We start from the raw sequence: 15580 nt of genomic DNA, 5'->3' as shown, positions 1-15580 counted from the left end.
AGGGTCCATACTCCAGCAGGGGCCCCCTTGGACTTGCTCCTCCTCTTCACCATTGCATCCTGCTTGTCCACATCATCATCATCATCATCATCATTCTTACCTGCCTCTCCATTCTGATCAAGGCAGGGAACAGCAGCAAATATAAAATACATAAAACTGAATTAAAACATAATATACATTGTTAAAACATCCTAAAAATATTCTAAAAATATCCTAAAATTCCACTGGATAGGCCTGCTGGATCAGGCTTAATTGTTTTCTTAAATGCTAATAGACTGTCAAGTTGACGTGTCTCCTCCGGCAGGCCATTCCACAGTCTGGGAGCAGCAGAAGAGAAGGTCCTCTGCTACCTCTCACTCTGCTCCAGACAACAGTGGTGTGAGGAAGAGGAGCAGCCATGGCAGTGCCTAGTTGCTCTTTGCCTGTCGAGCAAGCAATGGATAACTATGATGGGAAAGAGGATGGGGAAGCAACAACAGCTGGATAAAATGAGAATGTAGACTCACTAAAGGAGAGGGCCCATTGAGGGAGCTTTCCCTAGGGGCCTTCAAAACCTGGAGCTGAGTATAGCACCATAACCTATGTGAGAAGTATTCCTGGTCTTCCTGTCAAACACCTCATTGCTCATATTTGTCACCTGTTCCACTAGCAATAGCAACAGAATGCCTAGACTGTGCCACTTCAAAATATGGTGGGATGTCCTATCCTCAAATGCATCCCCAAGGAGAAAGTTACCAGCATGTGGTAGAAACAGCATATCACTGAGAATGTTTCACTGTAGCCAACTCCCTGAGGTTGTAGTTTACTCCATGGTGGTCACTGTTTTTACGGGAGAGCATTCAAAAAACATGACATGACCACCCTACCTGCTGGCTGGTGCAATCATAAATTGTTATGTATGCATGTATGTATCCATCCTTAGATTTACATCCTGACTTCTTGGAAACATCTCAGGGCAGCTAACAAAATCAATAGGAATAAAATTATTATTATTTATTATCATCATCATCAACAACAACCAAAAGCAGCAGATTAAACAAACATAACAATAAACCTCATGACCCATTAAAACACCCACTCAATTAAAAGTGTGAGCAGGTATTAGTAAAGGCAAATAAAGCCCAAGAGAATAAGACATCATTAGCCTGATGCCAAGAGATAATAATGAAAGTGCTCTGCAAAACTGACTAGGGAGGGAGTTCTACAATTTATTTATTTATTTATTTATTATATTTCTATATAATAGCCAGAGCTCTCTGGGCGGTTCACAAAAATTAAAAACATTCAAAGTATAAAACAACAGTATAAAACCATACTATAAAATACAATATAAAAGCTCAACCAGATAAAAACAGCAGCAATGCAAAATTACAAATTTATAACACCAAGTTAAAATTTATTTATAGACTGTTAAAATGCTGGGACAATAAAATAATAAAAATTTAGGAGTTCTACATCGAGAAGGCTGACTTCATTAAGCATAATTAGTCTATTCTTAGACAGGGGCCTTGAGAAGGGCCACCAATGAAGACCATTGCTGATGGCAGGTTCATGCAAGACAGGGATGGACATCTTGTAGCCTTCCAGATGTTTTGGCCTACATTTCACATGGTCCTTCTCCATTGTCTGTGCTGGTTAGGGGTGATGGGAATTCTAGGCCAAAGCTCTGGAGGGCCACAAGTTGCCCACCGCTGAGTTGTCTTTCAGTTAGCTGTGTCCTAGGCTATTCACAGCTTTACAGGCCCAAACTAGGACCTTAAACAGAGGGTGGACATGAACTGACAGCCACTGGATCTATTTTTATTACTATCACTACCGTCTTCCATCACATTTTATGGAATAAGGCTTAGCCATTGATGGCACTAGGATCCTTTGGCAGACACCACACACGGCCTTATGAAGTATGGCAGAGACCAAAAGGAGATCTGCACTCCTGCTTTACAGCAGTATTGAAGTTCATTGATAACTGTTGGGACAGATGACACATTTCCATATACCACTTTCATAGGATTATTTCCAGCTTTTTTTAATTCCACATTATCCAAAATACTGCAACAAATGTCACTGTGTGCCCTACAAGACATAAATTCGCAAGAGGGATATAGCGTTACCATGATGGGATCGTAATGATTTTGACACAAGGGCCCTTTCTACACCTAAAGGCCTTCAGGGAGGGAGTGGGAGATGATTCCGGACTTAACTGCTTTCGGGATCATCACCTAGCGTACAAATGCTAGGTGATGATCTGCAGCATCCCAGAAACAAACAGGCACCTTTTTTAAAACAACAACAAAAACCAGTAGCTGGGAGTGCAATTGAGCTCTACCAAAAAAAGAAAATTAAAAAAAACCTGCTTCCCCCCTCCCCCGATGTCCCTGGACTCCCCTCCAGCCTAGCTCATTCCCTCTTTGCTGGGCCCCGCTACTCACGGAGAGGAGGGAAGAAGCTGGGACAGGTGCCCACACCACCTGCGGTCCTTGGGATGGTCCTGAGACCACGGGGATAATTGGGATAATTGCAGGAGCAGTTATCCCGGGAAAATGGAAGGGTCATCCCTGCCTGCTCCCGGGATCCCTTGTGCATCATTTGGACACACAGGGATGACCCTGGGAAAAATACATGGTGTAAAAAGGGCCAAGGTGTAGATCTGACCCATGTGATATTCCAGCTGTATTTACCACTTCAAACAGAGAAAAAAAGGAATAAATTACTGGCATAGATACTGCTTTGGATTTTAGAAGAATCATAGAATAGTAGAGTTGGAAGGGACCCATAAAGCCATCGAGTCCAACCCCCCGCTTAGTGCAGGAATCCACCCTAAAGCAACCCTGACAGATGGCTGTCCAGCTGCCTCTTGAAGGCCTCTAGTGTGGGAGAGCCCACAACCGCCCTAGGTAACTGGTTCCATTGTCGTACTGCTCTAACAGGAAGTTTTTCCTGATGTCCAGCTGAAGTAGAGCAATAGCCTTTAGGTGTTTAAAGATGAAAAGTCACTGCAGCAGCATACAATAACTCTCCTTCTCACCCCTGTGAGGAAGCCTTTTGTGTACTGAAGTCCCACAGGGGAGGCAGAAATTTGTTTTCAAAGTACAACAGTTTGATTCCCCAAGGCAGGTTCCTGCAGAGCCCTCATGTTCTGTAAACAGATGGTAATCTCCTGGAGGATTGCTTCACTGAAGTGTCTAACTTAGGCAGCAAATGCCAATCCTTTAAACACACTCACCGGCACACATTGGTATCATTATGAGTTAATATTAAGAGACAGTGTTTACTCCTCAGTTACGAGAATATTACACCCAGTGTTTATGACATGCAAATGGATAGATGTGCAGCCATTTTCTCTGTTCGGTGCATTAAAATGTTGGATACAAGGGCAATTGAATTTCAATTAAGAATGTAACCATAGATATTTTAAGTTCATTTCTTGCCTAAACAGGAGGCACACTGGGAGCTACAGTGGCCTGGTTCAATGGTTTACAAACTGTGTCAGGAATCCCTCTGGTTCTATGGAAACCTATCCGAGATTCCTCAAGAAAATGAATAATAATGCAAGACAATCAGCCTTGAAAGGCAGCTTGCCCACCTCTATGCATCTTTCACTGGAATCAATGGGCCAGTTCAGACAACACGCTAAGCCATGGTTAGGCTGCTCACCCTTTTGCAGCAAATGGTTAGTGGTTTAAACCGTGGTTATGCAGCTGTCATAATTAGGAATGGTTCCCATGGACACGCTAAGTGTTTAACCATTGTGGCTTAGTGTGTCACCTGTACAGGGTCATAGGAAGCCACAAGGGTGTATTTTGGTGTGTTTTAGGGTGACCTCTCCATTCATGAGGGGAAGGAGGCCAAAAGAGACCTGGTCATTCCCCTACAGGCACAGAGGGCGCACTCTACCACTCTCCCCAGAATCCCTTGAGACACACAGTAGTTTGTGGGAGATATATCAATGTCTCTCAGCAGACAAGGCTACGTGGAAAGCATTTGCTGAAGGTAGAACATTTAAAGAGCATAATTAATAACAGAGCGCTGGGCTTAGGCCTGGAAGTCAAGCCAGCCAGATGTTCGCCAATCCAAGTCTTTCCCCTTGTGTGTCTGCAGTAATCTTCAGAAAATGTGTAAGAGCTTTCCTTGGCCTGGTGCCCTCCAGATGCTGGCTGGGAATGATGTGATTTGTAGTCCATCATTCACATCTGGAGAGCACCTGATTGGGGAAGGCTGCTATCCCTGCCTCCTCTCTGCTTCGTTGGCCGCTGCTTGCGGGAGGCAGGCAAAATGAACCCAAAGACCTTGACGTGTGCATCTTCTTTAAATAACTGTGACTGGGGTGATCAGGAGAGCAGCACAGCTGATGGGTTTGGTGGAAAGGAGACCCACATTCTTCACAAGCATGTCATTTGGGGATCCTAGGTCCAAATTTCACCAGCTTACCTAGTTATTGCTTGTGTTTTACGTCCTCACCCAGAGAGGTATAGTGGCTGGCTGCATAGTGCTACAGCCACTTCCTTGACCGCAGCAGTGCTTCCCATGTTCCTCAGGACTTGCCAACTCTATCTGTGATCAGCTGGTTTGCACAATGCATTTCCACATAAATGCTTGGCTGAGTGTAGCCAGAACTATTTAAGTATTGAGGTGGTGGGACGGCGGCAAGTACGGTCTCAATGATTGGATACTTAAAGCTAGTGCGCCAGCTGCTAGAGATGTCGGACCTGGCCACGGCGACACATGCCTTACTTACATCCCGATTGGATTACTGTAACGCGCTCTACGTGGGGCTGCCTTTAAGGAGAGTTCAGAAACTCCAGCTGGTTCAAAGAGCTGCAGCCAAATTGTTGACCGGGATGGTTACAGGGAGCATACAACTCCCCTGTTAAAACAGCTCCACTGGTTTCCAGTCTGTTTACAGGCACAATTCAAAGTACTGGTTATGACCTATAATGCCCTATATGGCTCGGGTCCAGGTTATCTGAAAGACCGTATTCTCCCTTATGAGCCTGCCCATGCTTTGAGGTCTTCTGGAGAAGCCCTTCTTTCAGCCCCACCATCTTCACAGGCGCGCTTGGTGGGAACATGGGAGAGGGCCTTCTCGGTGGTTGCTCCAGTGCTTTGGAACTCTCTTCTCAGGGAAGCTAGGCTGGCTCCCTCCTTGATGGGCTTTCGGAAGCAGGCAAAAACTTGTTTGTTCCAACAGGCCTTTGGAGAATAATCTGGTCCTCCATCTATGTTAAGGACTTGTAAAATTGTTGTGTATTTTTAAATGTTTATGTTTTAACATATTTCTTTTCCTAGGTTTAAAATGTATATGTTTTACATTTTGTAAGGCCGCCTTAAGGCCCAGAATTGGGCAAAAGGCGGGACACAAATTAATAAATAATAATAATAATAATAATAATAATAATAATAATAATAATAATAATAATTGTGACAAGTCAATCTCTGTCAACCTCAGCTCTCCATGTGTAAAAGGAGTATTCCTACCACCCAACCTTTCATGAGGCTGCATCAGGGGAGAGTGGGATAAGAACTGTGCAAGATTTTGCACATTCACAGAAAGTGATGTAGTGAATCTATTCACTTTAATAATCCCCAATCTGACCTGCTTTATGATCCAATACTAAGCAAGGATTTTTACTGCTTAGTTTTGACTGCTTTTAAATTATATATTGATTTTAACTTGACTAATGGTTTAATTTGTTTTTAGCTGTGTATATTTCTTGTTTTACAGTATACGGCACGATTTTAGCTGTAAAACCCTGAGGTCCTAGTGATATAGGGCGGGATACAAATGTCTTAAATAAATAAATAAGGATTGCTATATGAGCAAAACAGTCTGGCATGTCTTGGCTGCAGTGCCCTAGCATAAAGTTAAGTGCCAACCGTAGTTGGTACTTAAACAGCCTAAGCATGTCTGTGTTGAAACGTTTCTCCTGTCTCCAGTGTAGAAGGACTGACATCACTTCTGAAGCCTTTGGGCTGTTGGACCCACTCTCATCATTCCTGATCATTGGCCATGTTGGCTGGGAATGTGAGTTTGGGTCCAACATTTGGAGGGCCACAGGAACCTGTGACTAAGACTCCCATTAGCCACAGCCATCATGGCCAGTAAGGCCACACCAACCATTTTTGAAGTATTGCAGCTATACAGGATGGAAATGGTTGGTGATATTCTGCCAGCTTCAAATAGCAGTGGGAGGGTCAGAGATCAAATATGTAGGACCTTCCATGTTCAATCTGCAATATCACTAGTTCACAACTTAGGTCATGCCTACATCAGCCACTTATTCCAGGATAATATCAATGTCGTCCCTACCGGGCCACACAATGCTCAGCTGATCCCGCTGTGATCTCGGCTCCACCACTCAGTTATTCAGGAATATCACTGACTTGTTTTCTGGAGGGTTTCTCAGCTCTCTCACTACAATCCCAAAGTCTGTAGCAGGTGTGACCCCCCCCCCCTTCACAAAGCTGTTGCTGTTCAGCATGAGCTCGTGGCTCAGCGAACAGCCAACCCAGTGTGAGGGGCACGACGTGTTTTATCGCCAAGTGTTTTTTAAAAAACAAACAAATATATCTCTGTGCAGTAGTGCATTTTTGACACAGCATCTATCCCTTCTTGTGTTGCTGTGTGTCTGTGCTGGTGCACATCTCTGAGGAGTTATTTTAAAAAAATTCCATGCCCCATATCCATCTGCCTACACATTCGGAACCAGGATACACATTCTCCCACAACTGCTATCCTTTACTTGCAGGAAACATTCCTCACCTTTGCCCCATGGGTGGCGATCATGGATCCAGGAAAACTCCTCCCTTGCAAAATGTCAGGTGTAGATGAGGCCCTAGTGTCCTCCAGATGTTTGGGACAAATCCCATCCAGTATGGCCAATAGTCAGGAATTATGGAGGTTGTAATCCAAAACATTTGGAGGAGTATCCACTCTAACTATTCAACCTGTACATATCTCCATCAGAAGACTTTGAGATCCACTCCTGACAGACAATACAATATGAAGCTTGATAAACCAGTACCCAATTTAGTATAAGGCAGCTTTGTGTATTCAGAGAGGTATTTAGGGAGAGTTTTTAATGGCAGGATTTGGCAAATGTTAAGGCTGTTACACCCAAATCATAAAGTTAGATGTGTAGCTGATCAGCTTTGTATCAAGTTTGGGCAAGAGTTAGAATGCCACACTGTCTAAATCAGGGCATATCGCTGCTCAGTCATCAGTGATTACTCTTCACCCAGGAACTCAGAAGAACTCACACTGTTATGTCCCATAGATCAGCCGGTTGCATGAACACAACCGTAGACTATTGCAATGCACTCAATGTGGGGCTACCCACGAAGAGTGTCTGGGCAATTCATTGGAGCAAAATGTGGCAGCTAGACTGCTAACTGATGCACAGCATCAAGACAGACATGCACTGGTTGCCAATCATTTTCCAGACTCAATCAAAGTTTTGGTTTTAATCTTTAAAGTCCTAAACGACTTAGGGGATGGTTATCTAAAGCACCGCCTGTCTCATTATGAACATGTCTGGGTATTAAAATTAGCGCTGTGCCGAAAATTTCTCCTACAAAAATTTTGACCATTATGATTCAGTTTCATAGAAAAGAAATTGTTTTCAAAAAGAAATTCAAAGGAGAAGAAATTTCAGAGAAATGCTTATGGGTTTGGTTCAGGGTTCTTGTGCTTCCCTTACTTATGAGATGACTGAGGTGTGTGTGTGTGAGTGTCCTGTCTTTCATTACCATCATCTCTGTGACAGCCTGTAGCCTCCTTGACTTCCTGCACTTTCCGCCCAGGATAAGACATCATGAATTTTATTCCTCCCATAGGAGCTTTTCAGATCAGAAAGTGCAGGCAGCCTGTAGAGCAATGCTGAGATGTGTAATAGAAAGAAAAATATAGACACACACACCCCAACTAATCACAGTGATTAGTTAAGGTCAAAAACATCACCAACACACATTCAAAATAAATTATAAAATGCCCTGAGAATGAGGCAGAAAAATGGAAGCCCCATTCACGGGGAAAGAAAACTTTCAGGAAATTCCTGAGATTTTCTTTTCTTTTCTTTTCATATCTCCTAGAAATAAAATGACACTTTTCAGATATTTTCCCACATTTTCTTCACCATTATTTTTTGTGATGACTGCATTCCCTCTCCTCAATGCCTTGGAATGATGCTAGGTATATGGGCCATTGTGGAGGATGCAAAATGGGGTCCAGGCTGCCCACACAGTTGATGCTGTTGCCACTTGCAGTCCCCCCCACAACATTATCTTTGTAGTGGAACCGCTCGGTTTGCCTCAGCGATTCCCTGGCCAGAAAAGGGGGGTCTGACTCAGCCAGCCCAGACACACGCCCCTTCACTGCCGCTTGTTAACGCTTTAGAGTCTAGGTTCTCAAGGAAACAACAACACACTCCAGAGATAGGGACCAAACACTTTTATTCTTCACATTACACACTTCCGTAAGGGTCCACACATTAAGGTAAAAGCGTAAGAGGTTTTTGGGGGAAACGCAGACAAAGGAATGACACACTTAGGACAGCAGGGACTAATACCTCCACCTCCCCCTTTACACGCTCAAGCCAGTTAAATTCACACTCTCTCCCCACTTAACCACCCACCAGCCGTAAGGGACCGTAAATGCTTCCTTGCCCACTTGTACCCAAACATAGACTAAAACATAACAAACATTTAACTCTGCGACTCAACCTCTTCGTTGCTCACTCCGACTCAACTTTACACCACTCAAACTAGAACTCTTTCCCTCAGCGGCCACGTGGAGCTTCTGCCATCCAGCCAGCCCGGCCTGGATGCTCTAACTCACCACACACACACTGGACTCCTGACACCCACAGGAAAGAGACCGGACCTAAGCTTTTTATCCCTTTCTGGGACCCCCTTGTCACCAGACCCACCTTGACCAATAGAAACCCCATAGCAATCCACACCTCTCCCGAAGGGAGGGGGAATGCTCCCAGACATTGCACAGCTGCAACTTGTTACTCTCCCCCTGGTACCAGCCCAGGGAGGCGTTATCAGATGCCAGGCGCTTCTTGCCCTGCGCGGCCTTGGCATTTCACTTGCTACTCCCTTTTCAGGCAAGAAACCCCTCTCCCTTTCCCTTGGATGAAGCAAAGGATGTTCTCTTAAAGGAACCATGGGCTCAGCCCATGACTATCTTCAGAGGCCCATTTGTTGGAGACACGTGAAAGGGTTCTCTCCTACATTATTCCAAAATGTGGAAGGCACTCCCTCAAGAACAGTCCCCATTGAATAGTCCCCATTGTCTTGGCTTTCAGTAAGGTTGTGAAGATACATCTCTTCCATTTGGCCTTTTAAATAATGTGATAGTTCTCATGCCTTGTATTTTATGTTTTTTAATTGTTATGCACTGCCTGGATAGGTTTTCAGTAAAAAAAGAAAAGAAAAAGGAAGGAAGGAAAATCAAAAAAAGATGGTATATAAAAGTTAGCAATAATAAATAACTTGGCTTCACTAACACACACATTTCCATTGGCTATATTGAAGCCAATATGGATTAATACTTGAAATCACAGGTTGGAGAACTTCTGGCCTGGTTCAGACAACACGCTAAACCATGCTGCTTAACCACAAAACGGTTAAGGATTCCCTTGACCATGTTGTGATTAAGCAGCATGGTTTAGTGTGTTGTCTGAACCAGGCCCCTGTTTCTTTCTCTTTGCTTATATGTTGCTCTTGGAGAACTCTCCATTCCCTCCACATTTGTGTCTATCGCTTTCTCTGGAGATGTTTTGGAGCTTGTGTTCTTCGGTCCAAGGCCTTGCCCAATAGGGTCATAATCTTGCTCGAAGCCTCTAGGTGCCATATAATGAGATGTACAGGAAGGAGCCTCTCAGAAATCTCTCCTTGGAAGTGCATAATAGTTCCAAACAAACACTGGAAGCAAGAGACACTGACAGTAATTAAGCTTAGGAAGAGGTTGCCAAAAGAGGGGGTGAATCCTCTGTCAAGTACAATCTTTGGATAAAGAGCAGCAGATGCTCTTTAGAAAGATAATGCTGTAAACATAGGTTAGCAGGCTTGTTATCCCAACATCTTGAACTAAAGCCAATAATCAAGTTTGGATTGATTATAGCTGAAGAATGTAGAGAATATTAATAAAAAACAAACAAACTTGTGTATGAAGTTTGCATTGAGTTTTATAGGCAATGTCAATTTCTTTACCCAGTGAACCTGTGAGCATGAAGCAAAGTCTCCTGAAAGCAATGGGGTATTGCCAATGGATCTGATTTCAAAGGCTTGTGTGATGTATTTTAATTGTGTGATATTATTTATATATCTGCAGTCTAGTGTCTTTGCCCTTGGTTTCTTCTTGGAGAGCAGAGAAACTTGAGACATGATAGAGGTGTACAAAATTAAGCATAGTGTAGAGAATGTGACTAGGGAGACATCTCTCAAAATACTAGAGCCCAGGGTCATCCCAGGGTCATTCCCCAGGGCAGGGGAATACTGCAAAGGCTTTTACGGGAGTTTTGTAAAATATTACGCATTAAAGTAGAAATGACATCTAAGTAGAGATAATAGATCAGTTTGGTGCAAACAAGACTGCACAGAAAGAGACAAATAAAAAGGGAAGGAAATATTAGCAATGTGATGTTCTGGTAGAGAGACAGTCCTTCATGGTGGAAATGCACTAAGTTAAATCAGTTGGAGTCCAACTTATTTTGGATATTGATGGTGGGATGGGAGAGTCGGATCATGTCCACATGGCCTTAGAAGTGGTTGAAAGCCATTGGAGACATGTGAGGGACCAGAGAGCACATCTTGCAATTCCTAAGCAACTCTAAAAGTGGCTGCTTCACACCGAAAGCCACCGCATTGATCCCTCAACCAGATCTGAGGATAAGTATTGTAAACTGTACAGATATGGTACACTGAATATGCTATAGAAATAAGTGTTTACAGTGAACAGTAAATTCTTTTGATTGGGGGATGTGCCAAAGCCAGACCTCCAGATCTCTCTGTCTGGACTGTTAGATCCTTGCCACACCACAAACCCTCACCAGCCCTGCTCTGGGTTATTCATATTATTTATTCCGTCTCACTCTGTCCCCCAGCACCAAAGCAGATGGAGGGAAACTTGCACAAGTTGTGAAGGGGAATGCCTAGATGCAAATGTTGTTGTTGTCATCGTCATATACTGTCCCATCTGTAACTTTGCCCACCCACGTTTGGCTCCAGTGCTGCCCCTTTTTGGGCTCTGGCCATGGCCCCTACTGCCATGCGGACTCTGACAGCCTTGACTTAGGTACTACAGACCTTAACAGGGAGAAGGTTCCCCACTCTGGAGAAGGTGCCCCCTTCTTCACAGTTTTGTACGGTCCCAATTTATGCCATTTTAGCTTCCACAGAATCTTCTGGTGAGGAGTTCCGTATGGTGCATCTTTGCAATTATCAGTGGATTTGACTTAGAAAGCTTTGGAACTGCTGCTTATTTATTTAAAGCTGCAGCTATTTTAAGCTTGAGAAAAGACATGAAATTATGAAACTCACGATAAACATCTGAAAGAGTTATCACCTCTTTTGGCTTCCCCCATCCATCATCTATCTTGTTTTCAAACCTGGAAGTTCATAATGGGCAGGCATGGGAGCCCATTGCTTGTTTTCCCAACACAGCAAGATCCAGTTCATATCAAGTTCTCATTCACAGCATCTGCTCTGCGTGCAGCTGCAGTCTTCTGTGCACTTGTTTGGGAATAAAGTTCCATTTATCTCAGTGGGGCTCCCATGAAAATATGTGGAGGAGTGAGAACTGTATCCTCCTTAATAAGGGGTGGGTTATTTTGTTACCCTGCAAAAATATTATTATATTATTATATTTATAATATAATTATATAATATAATTATAATATAATATTATTATATTATGTAATATTATTATTATATAATATAATATATTATATTATTATTATTATTATTATTAGTAGTAGTAGTAGTAGTAATAGTAGTAGTAATGTAAAGCCCATGTTATCATGGGTGCTAGTAGTTCTGCTGCTTTCCCACTTTTTTGCCTGTCAGTCCCATCACCACAGAGGGGCTTGTGAATAATGCAAATGAGGCTCATGTATACTGAATTTCCCCTCCAAAATTTGAATGCAGTACAGCCCTGCCCCCTCTCCCTCCCTCCCATGCCCCGATTGGCTGCCTCCATCCCCTTTCCCCACCCCATTGGTGGTGACAGTCTAACTGTGTGGCTGCACCCGGGGCCCGCCTTCATACCATATCGATTGGAGGAGCAGGGCTGTCCACCACCCCGCTGGCAAAGGGGACGCCCTTCCTGTTTAGCACAGAGGAAATTAATTGCTATCGAAGTATGAGTTTTGAACTTCTTCAAATTTTTAAAAGTTGTTCAAGCTTCAGTTTAAAACAAAAAAACAAAAAATGAGCAAATTCAGTCTGGTACATCTTGAGTAATAAGTCTTATACTACCGTCTCCTTATATAAGAATTATATTCTTATATAAGATTATTAAATAGCACTGCGACTATGCACAGCCAGTGTTGGCTCCAGGGTTTGGAGAGCTTTTGGGCAAAACACACTCAGTAACCCTCCTCCTTCAGCCCCTCCCTCTATCACCACTACTGCCATTAATTGCTCTTTCTCCTTATCTACTTTCTCATCGTTGCTACCACTTACATACTTGACAGACAGAGAGTGAGTAGGCAGGGGCATCTGCTACTCTTCCTTCTCATCGCCACCGTTGTCTGGGCCGGAGCAAGCAGCCCATGAGCAAGCAGGTTGCAATGGTGAAGAGGAGCAACTTCAGGGGCCTCATGTCAGTGGGCCCCTGCTGGGATGTGGCCCTCATCAGGTGCCCAACCATGCCAACTTTTGACACCTCAAAAATCAATAATACAATAGGCCTCTGCTGTAGACTAGCAACAAGAAAATAGGCCTCTTCCCTAGGGAACTTACCATCTTACATTCAGTGTAGGCAACAGGAGTGGTGCTGGGTAGGGTGATCATATGAAAGGAGGACAGGATTCCTGCATCTTCAACGGTTGTAAAGAAAAGGGAATTTCAGCAGGTGTCAGCTGTTTGCATTCAGCACCTGAAGAAATTCCCTCTTCATCACCACAGTTAAAGCTGCAGGAGCCCTGCCATATTGACCAGATACAAAAGAGGGCAAAGCTCCTGCAGCTTTAACTGTGGTGATGAAGAGGGAATTTCACCAGGTGCTTCATTCATACAAATGACACCTGCGGAAATTCCCTTTTCTATACAACTGTTAAAGATAGAGGAGCCCTGTCCTCCTTTCCATATGGTCACCCTAGCTGGGGAATAAACAGATGAAGAATTCAGTTCAGTCACACATACATGGGTTTAAGTTTCAGTACAAGATGAGGATTTTGGGGCTGTGTCCAGACTTCATGGGAAAAGTGGTTTTTGAGGAGGGGTTTGAAGAAAGTGAGAGAGGAAGATCACAGTGAGGCGCTTCTAGGCACTGAGAGAGGAAAGGCAGAAGGTAAATTGCAATGTGAACTGACCTGATCCAGATTTCCTGGGCTATTGCTCAGATCAAAACATAGTCATCCACTGGTTTTCACACTTCCCAAATGTTCTGATATAGTTCCCAGGTCAAAACAATGACTCTAAATACATTTAGAAATGTGTATGTTGTGACAGTATATTTAGGCTGTAATTCTCTACCTATTTAACTAAGAGTAGTCCCATTGAATTTAATGGGGATTACATCTGAGCAGGCAGGCATAGAATTATTCTGTTAGAAATCCATGTTTAAATGTTAATTTTTACAGTGTTCAGCCTGGCAGAATAATGCAAAGCAGGATGGAATTTAGTTATATGTACACATGAAAGTAACATGGACCAGAAATAGACTGATTCACCCAATCCTAAGCAAGCCTCATTAAACACAATGGGATAACTCACAAGTAAACATGCATAGGATTCCGCTGTAAGTCTGCAATGCTATGCACACTCACCTGAGATGGAGCCCCACTGAACCTATTTTGGACTAGATGTGCACAATATTTCACTGCATATCTTTGGTAAGTTGACTTCCAAATGAACTTCCTATATGTGTGTTGCCTTATGTTGCACGTTACCTGTTCAGCATGTGCCATGTACAATGTAGCTGGCCTACACAGTACAAGTAATGTGCAACATAAGGCCCTCAGACAAAATAACTATAGTACCATAACTATATGGTTCTAGACAGCATCCATTAGTTTACAAACAGATAAACAATCCTCCACCCCAAGACACACACACACACACACACAATGTTAATTTCAGAATTTGTGTGTTGATATAATTTGGAGTAGTGTTTCATGCTTTGTAATAAAACTTAGGTATCATGTTGCAGGTTGCTGGTGCTGCAGGGTAATAATTTGGCAGACATATTTTTGATTTAGCAAACAACTCCTATATTGGAGCAGCAGATGGGGAGGCATCAGGGCCAGCGTCAAGGGCCCACACACTAGCAGGGGCCCACTGAGAAGAGACCCATGGAGTTGCTTCTCCTCTTCACCCTTGTTATCTGCTTGTTTATGGGCCTCTCATTCTGGTGGTGGTGAGAAGGAGGAGCAGTAGTCTCCACTGCCCACTTGCTCACTGCCTCTCTCTGCATTTTCAAGCAAGAAGGTGGGAACAATGATGAGAAAGAGGAGGAGGAGCAACAGCAGCTGGTGACAATAATGGTAGACTCCCCGAGGGAAAGGGCATTTAAAGTGTCTTGCCCAAGGGTCCCCCAAAACTTGGAGCCACCACCAGAAGGCATGATGATTGTTGTGGTCCCATCCAAATCTCTCTCCTTGTTTACAACCCACAGGTTCAGAGTCTAGAACAGCACAACCAAGTCCTGCTAACCAGATGGAACTTTTTGAGAGAACAAGACCACTCCCTTTCTGACTTGGACATCAAACTCCTCTATGACCAGTACATGAACAAACTGAGGCTCGAAATCCGGTCTATCGATACGGAGAAAGAACAGCTGGACTCGGAACTTGGCGAAGTGCTGGATGCCATGGATGCCTTTCGGAGCAAGTAAGTTTCACCTCCTCCTCCTCCTCCTCCTCCTCCTCCTCCTCCTCCTCCTCCTCCTCCTCTTCTTCTTCTTCTTCTTCTTCTTCTTCTTCCTCCAGAGGTTTGTTTGACAGATTTATATATTAAAAAATCTAACCTGGTTCAGGGCCTGCATCAACGGTAAATATGTTTGGGCACCTGCAAGTGCTCACACCCCAGTGGGGGCCCATTGACAAGAGTTGTTCCATTCTTTTCCCCCTTGCAACCTGCTTGTTCACCTGCCTCTCACTCTGGAGTGGGCAAACAGTGGTGGTTAGAAGGAGCAGCAGTAGATGTCATGGCCTTCTTACTCCCTGGCTCTCCGCCTGTCAAGCAAGCCAGTGGGAGCAACGATGAGAAAGAGGATCAGGAGCAATTGCAGCTAGTGACAGTGGTGGGAGAAGGTAAATTCACTGAGGAAGGGATGACTTGCTCAAGGGCCCCCCAAAACCTGGAGAAAGCACTGATTTGGATGCTTCTAACCCATATCTTTCTGGATATGGGT

General features: G+C 43.8%; 1 protein-coding gene across 1 annotated transcript in view; it reads left to right on the top strand.

The window, feature by feature from the left end:
- Positions 1–15580, top strand: part of LOC134395286 (keratin, type II cytoskeletal 80-like) — a 224060-nt gene that overhangs the window by 165710 nt on the left and 42770 nt on the right. Inside the window, exon 3 of the mRNA XM_063121439.1 lies at positions 14843–15057. Coding sequence (XP_062977509.1) covers positions 14843–15057 — 215 coding nt within the window. The remainder of the gene's footprint in view (positions 1–14842; positions 15058–15580) is intronic.

The sequence above is a fragment of the Elgaria multicarinata genome, chromosome 3 (assembly GCF_023053635.1).
Source record: "Elgaria multicarinata webbii isolate HBS135686 ecotype San Diego chromosome 3, rElgMul1.1.pri, whole genome shotgun sequence".
NCBI lineage: Eukaryota > Metazoa > Chordata > Lepidosauria > Squamata > Anguidae > Elgaria > Elgaria multicarinata.
Note: the sequence above shows the minus strand (reverse complement) of the source record. Positions and strands in the feature narration are given on the sequence as shown.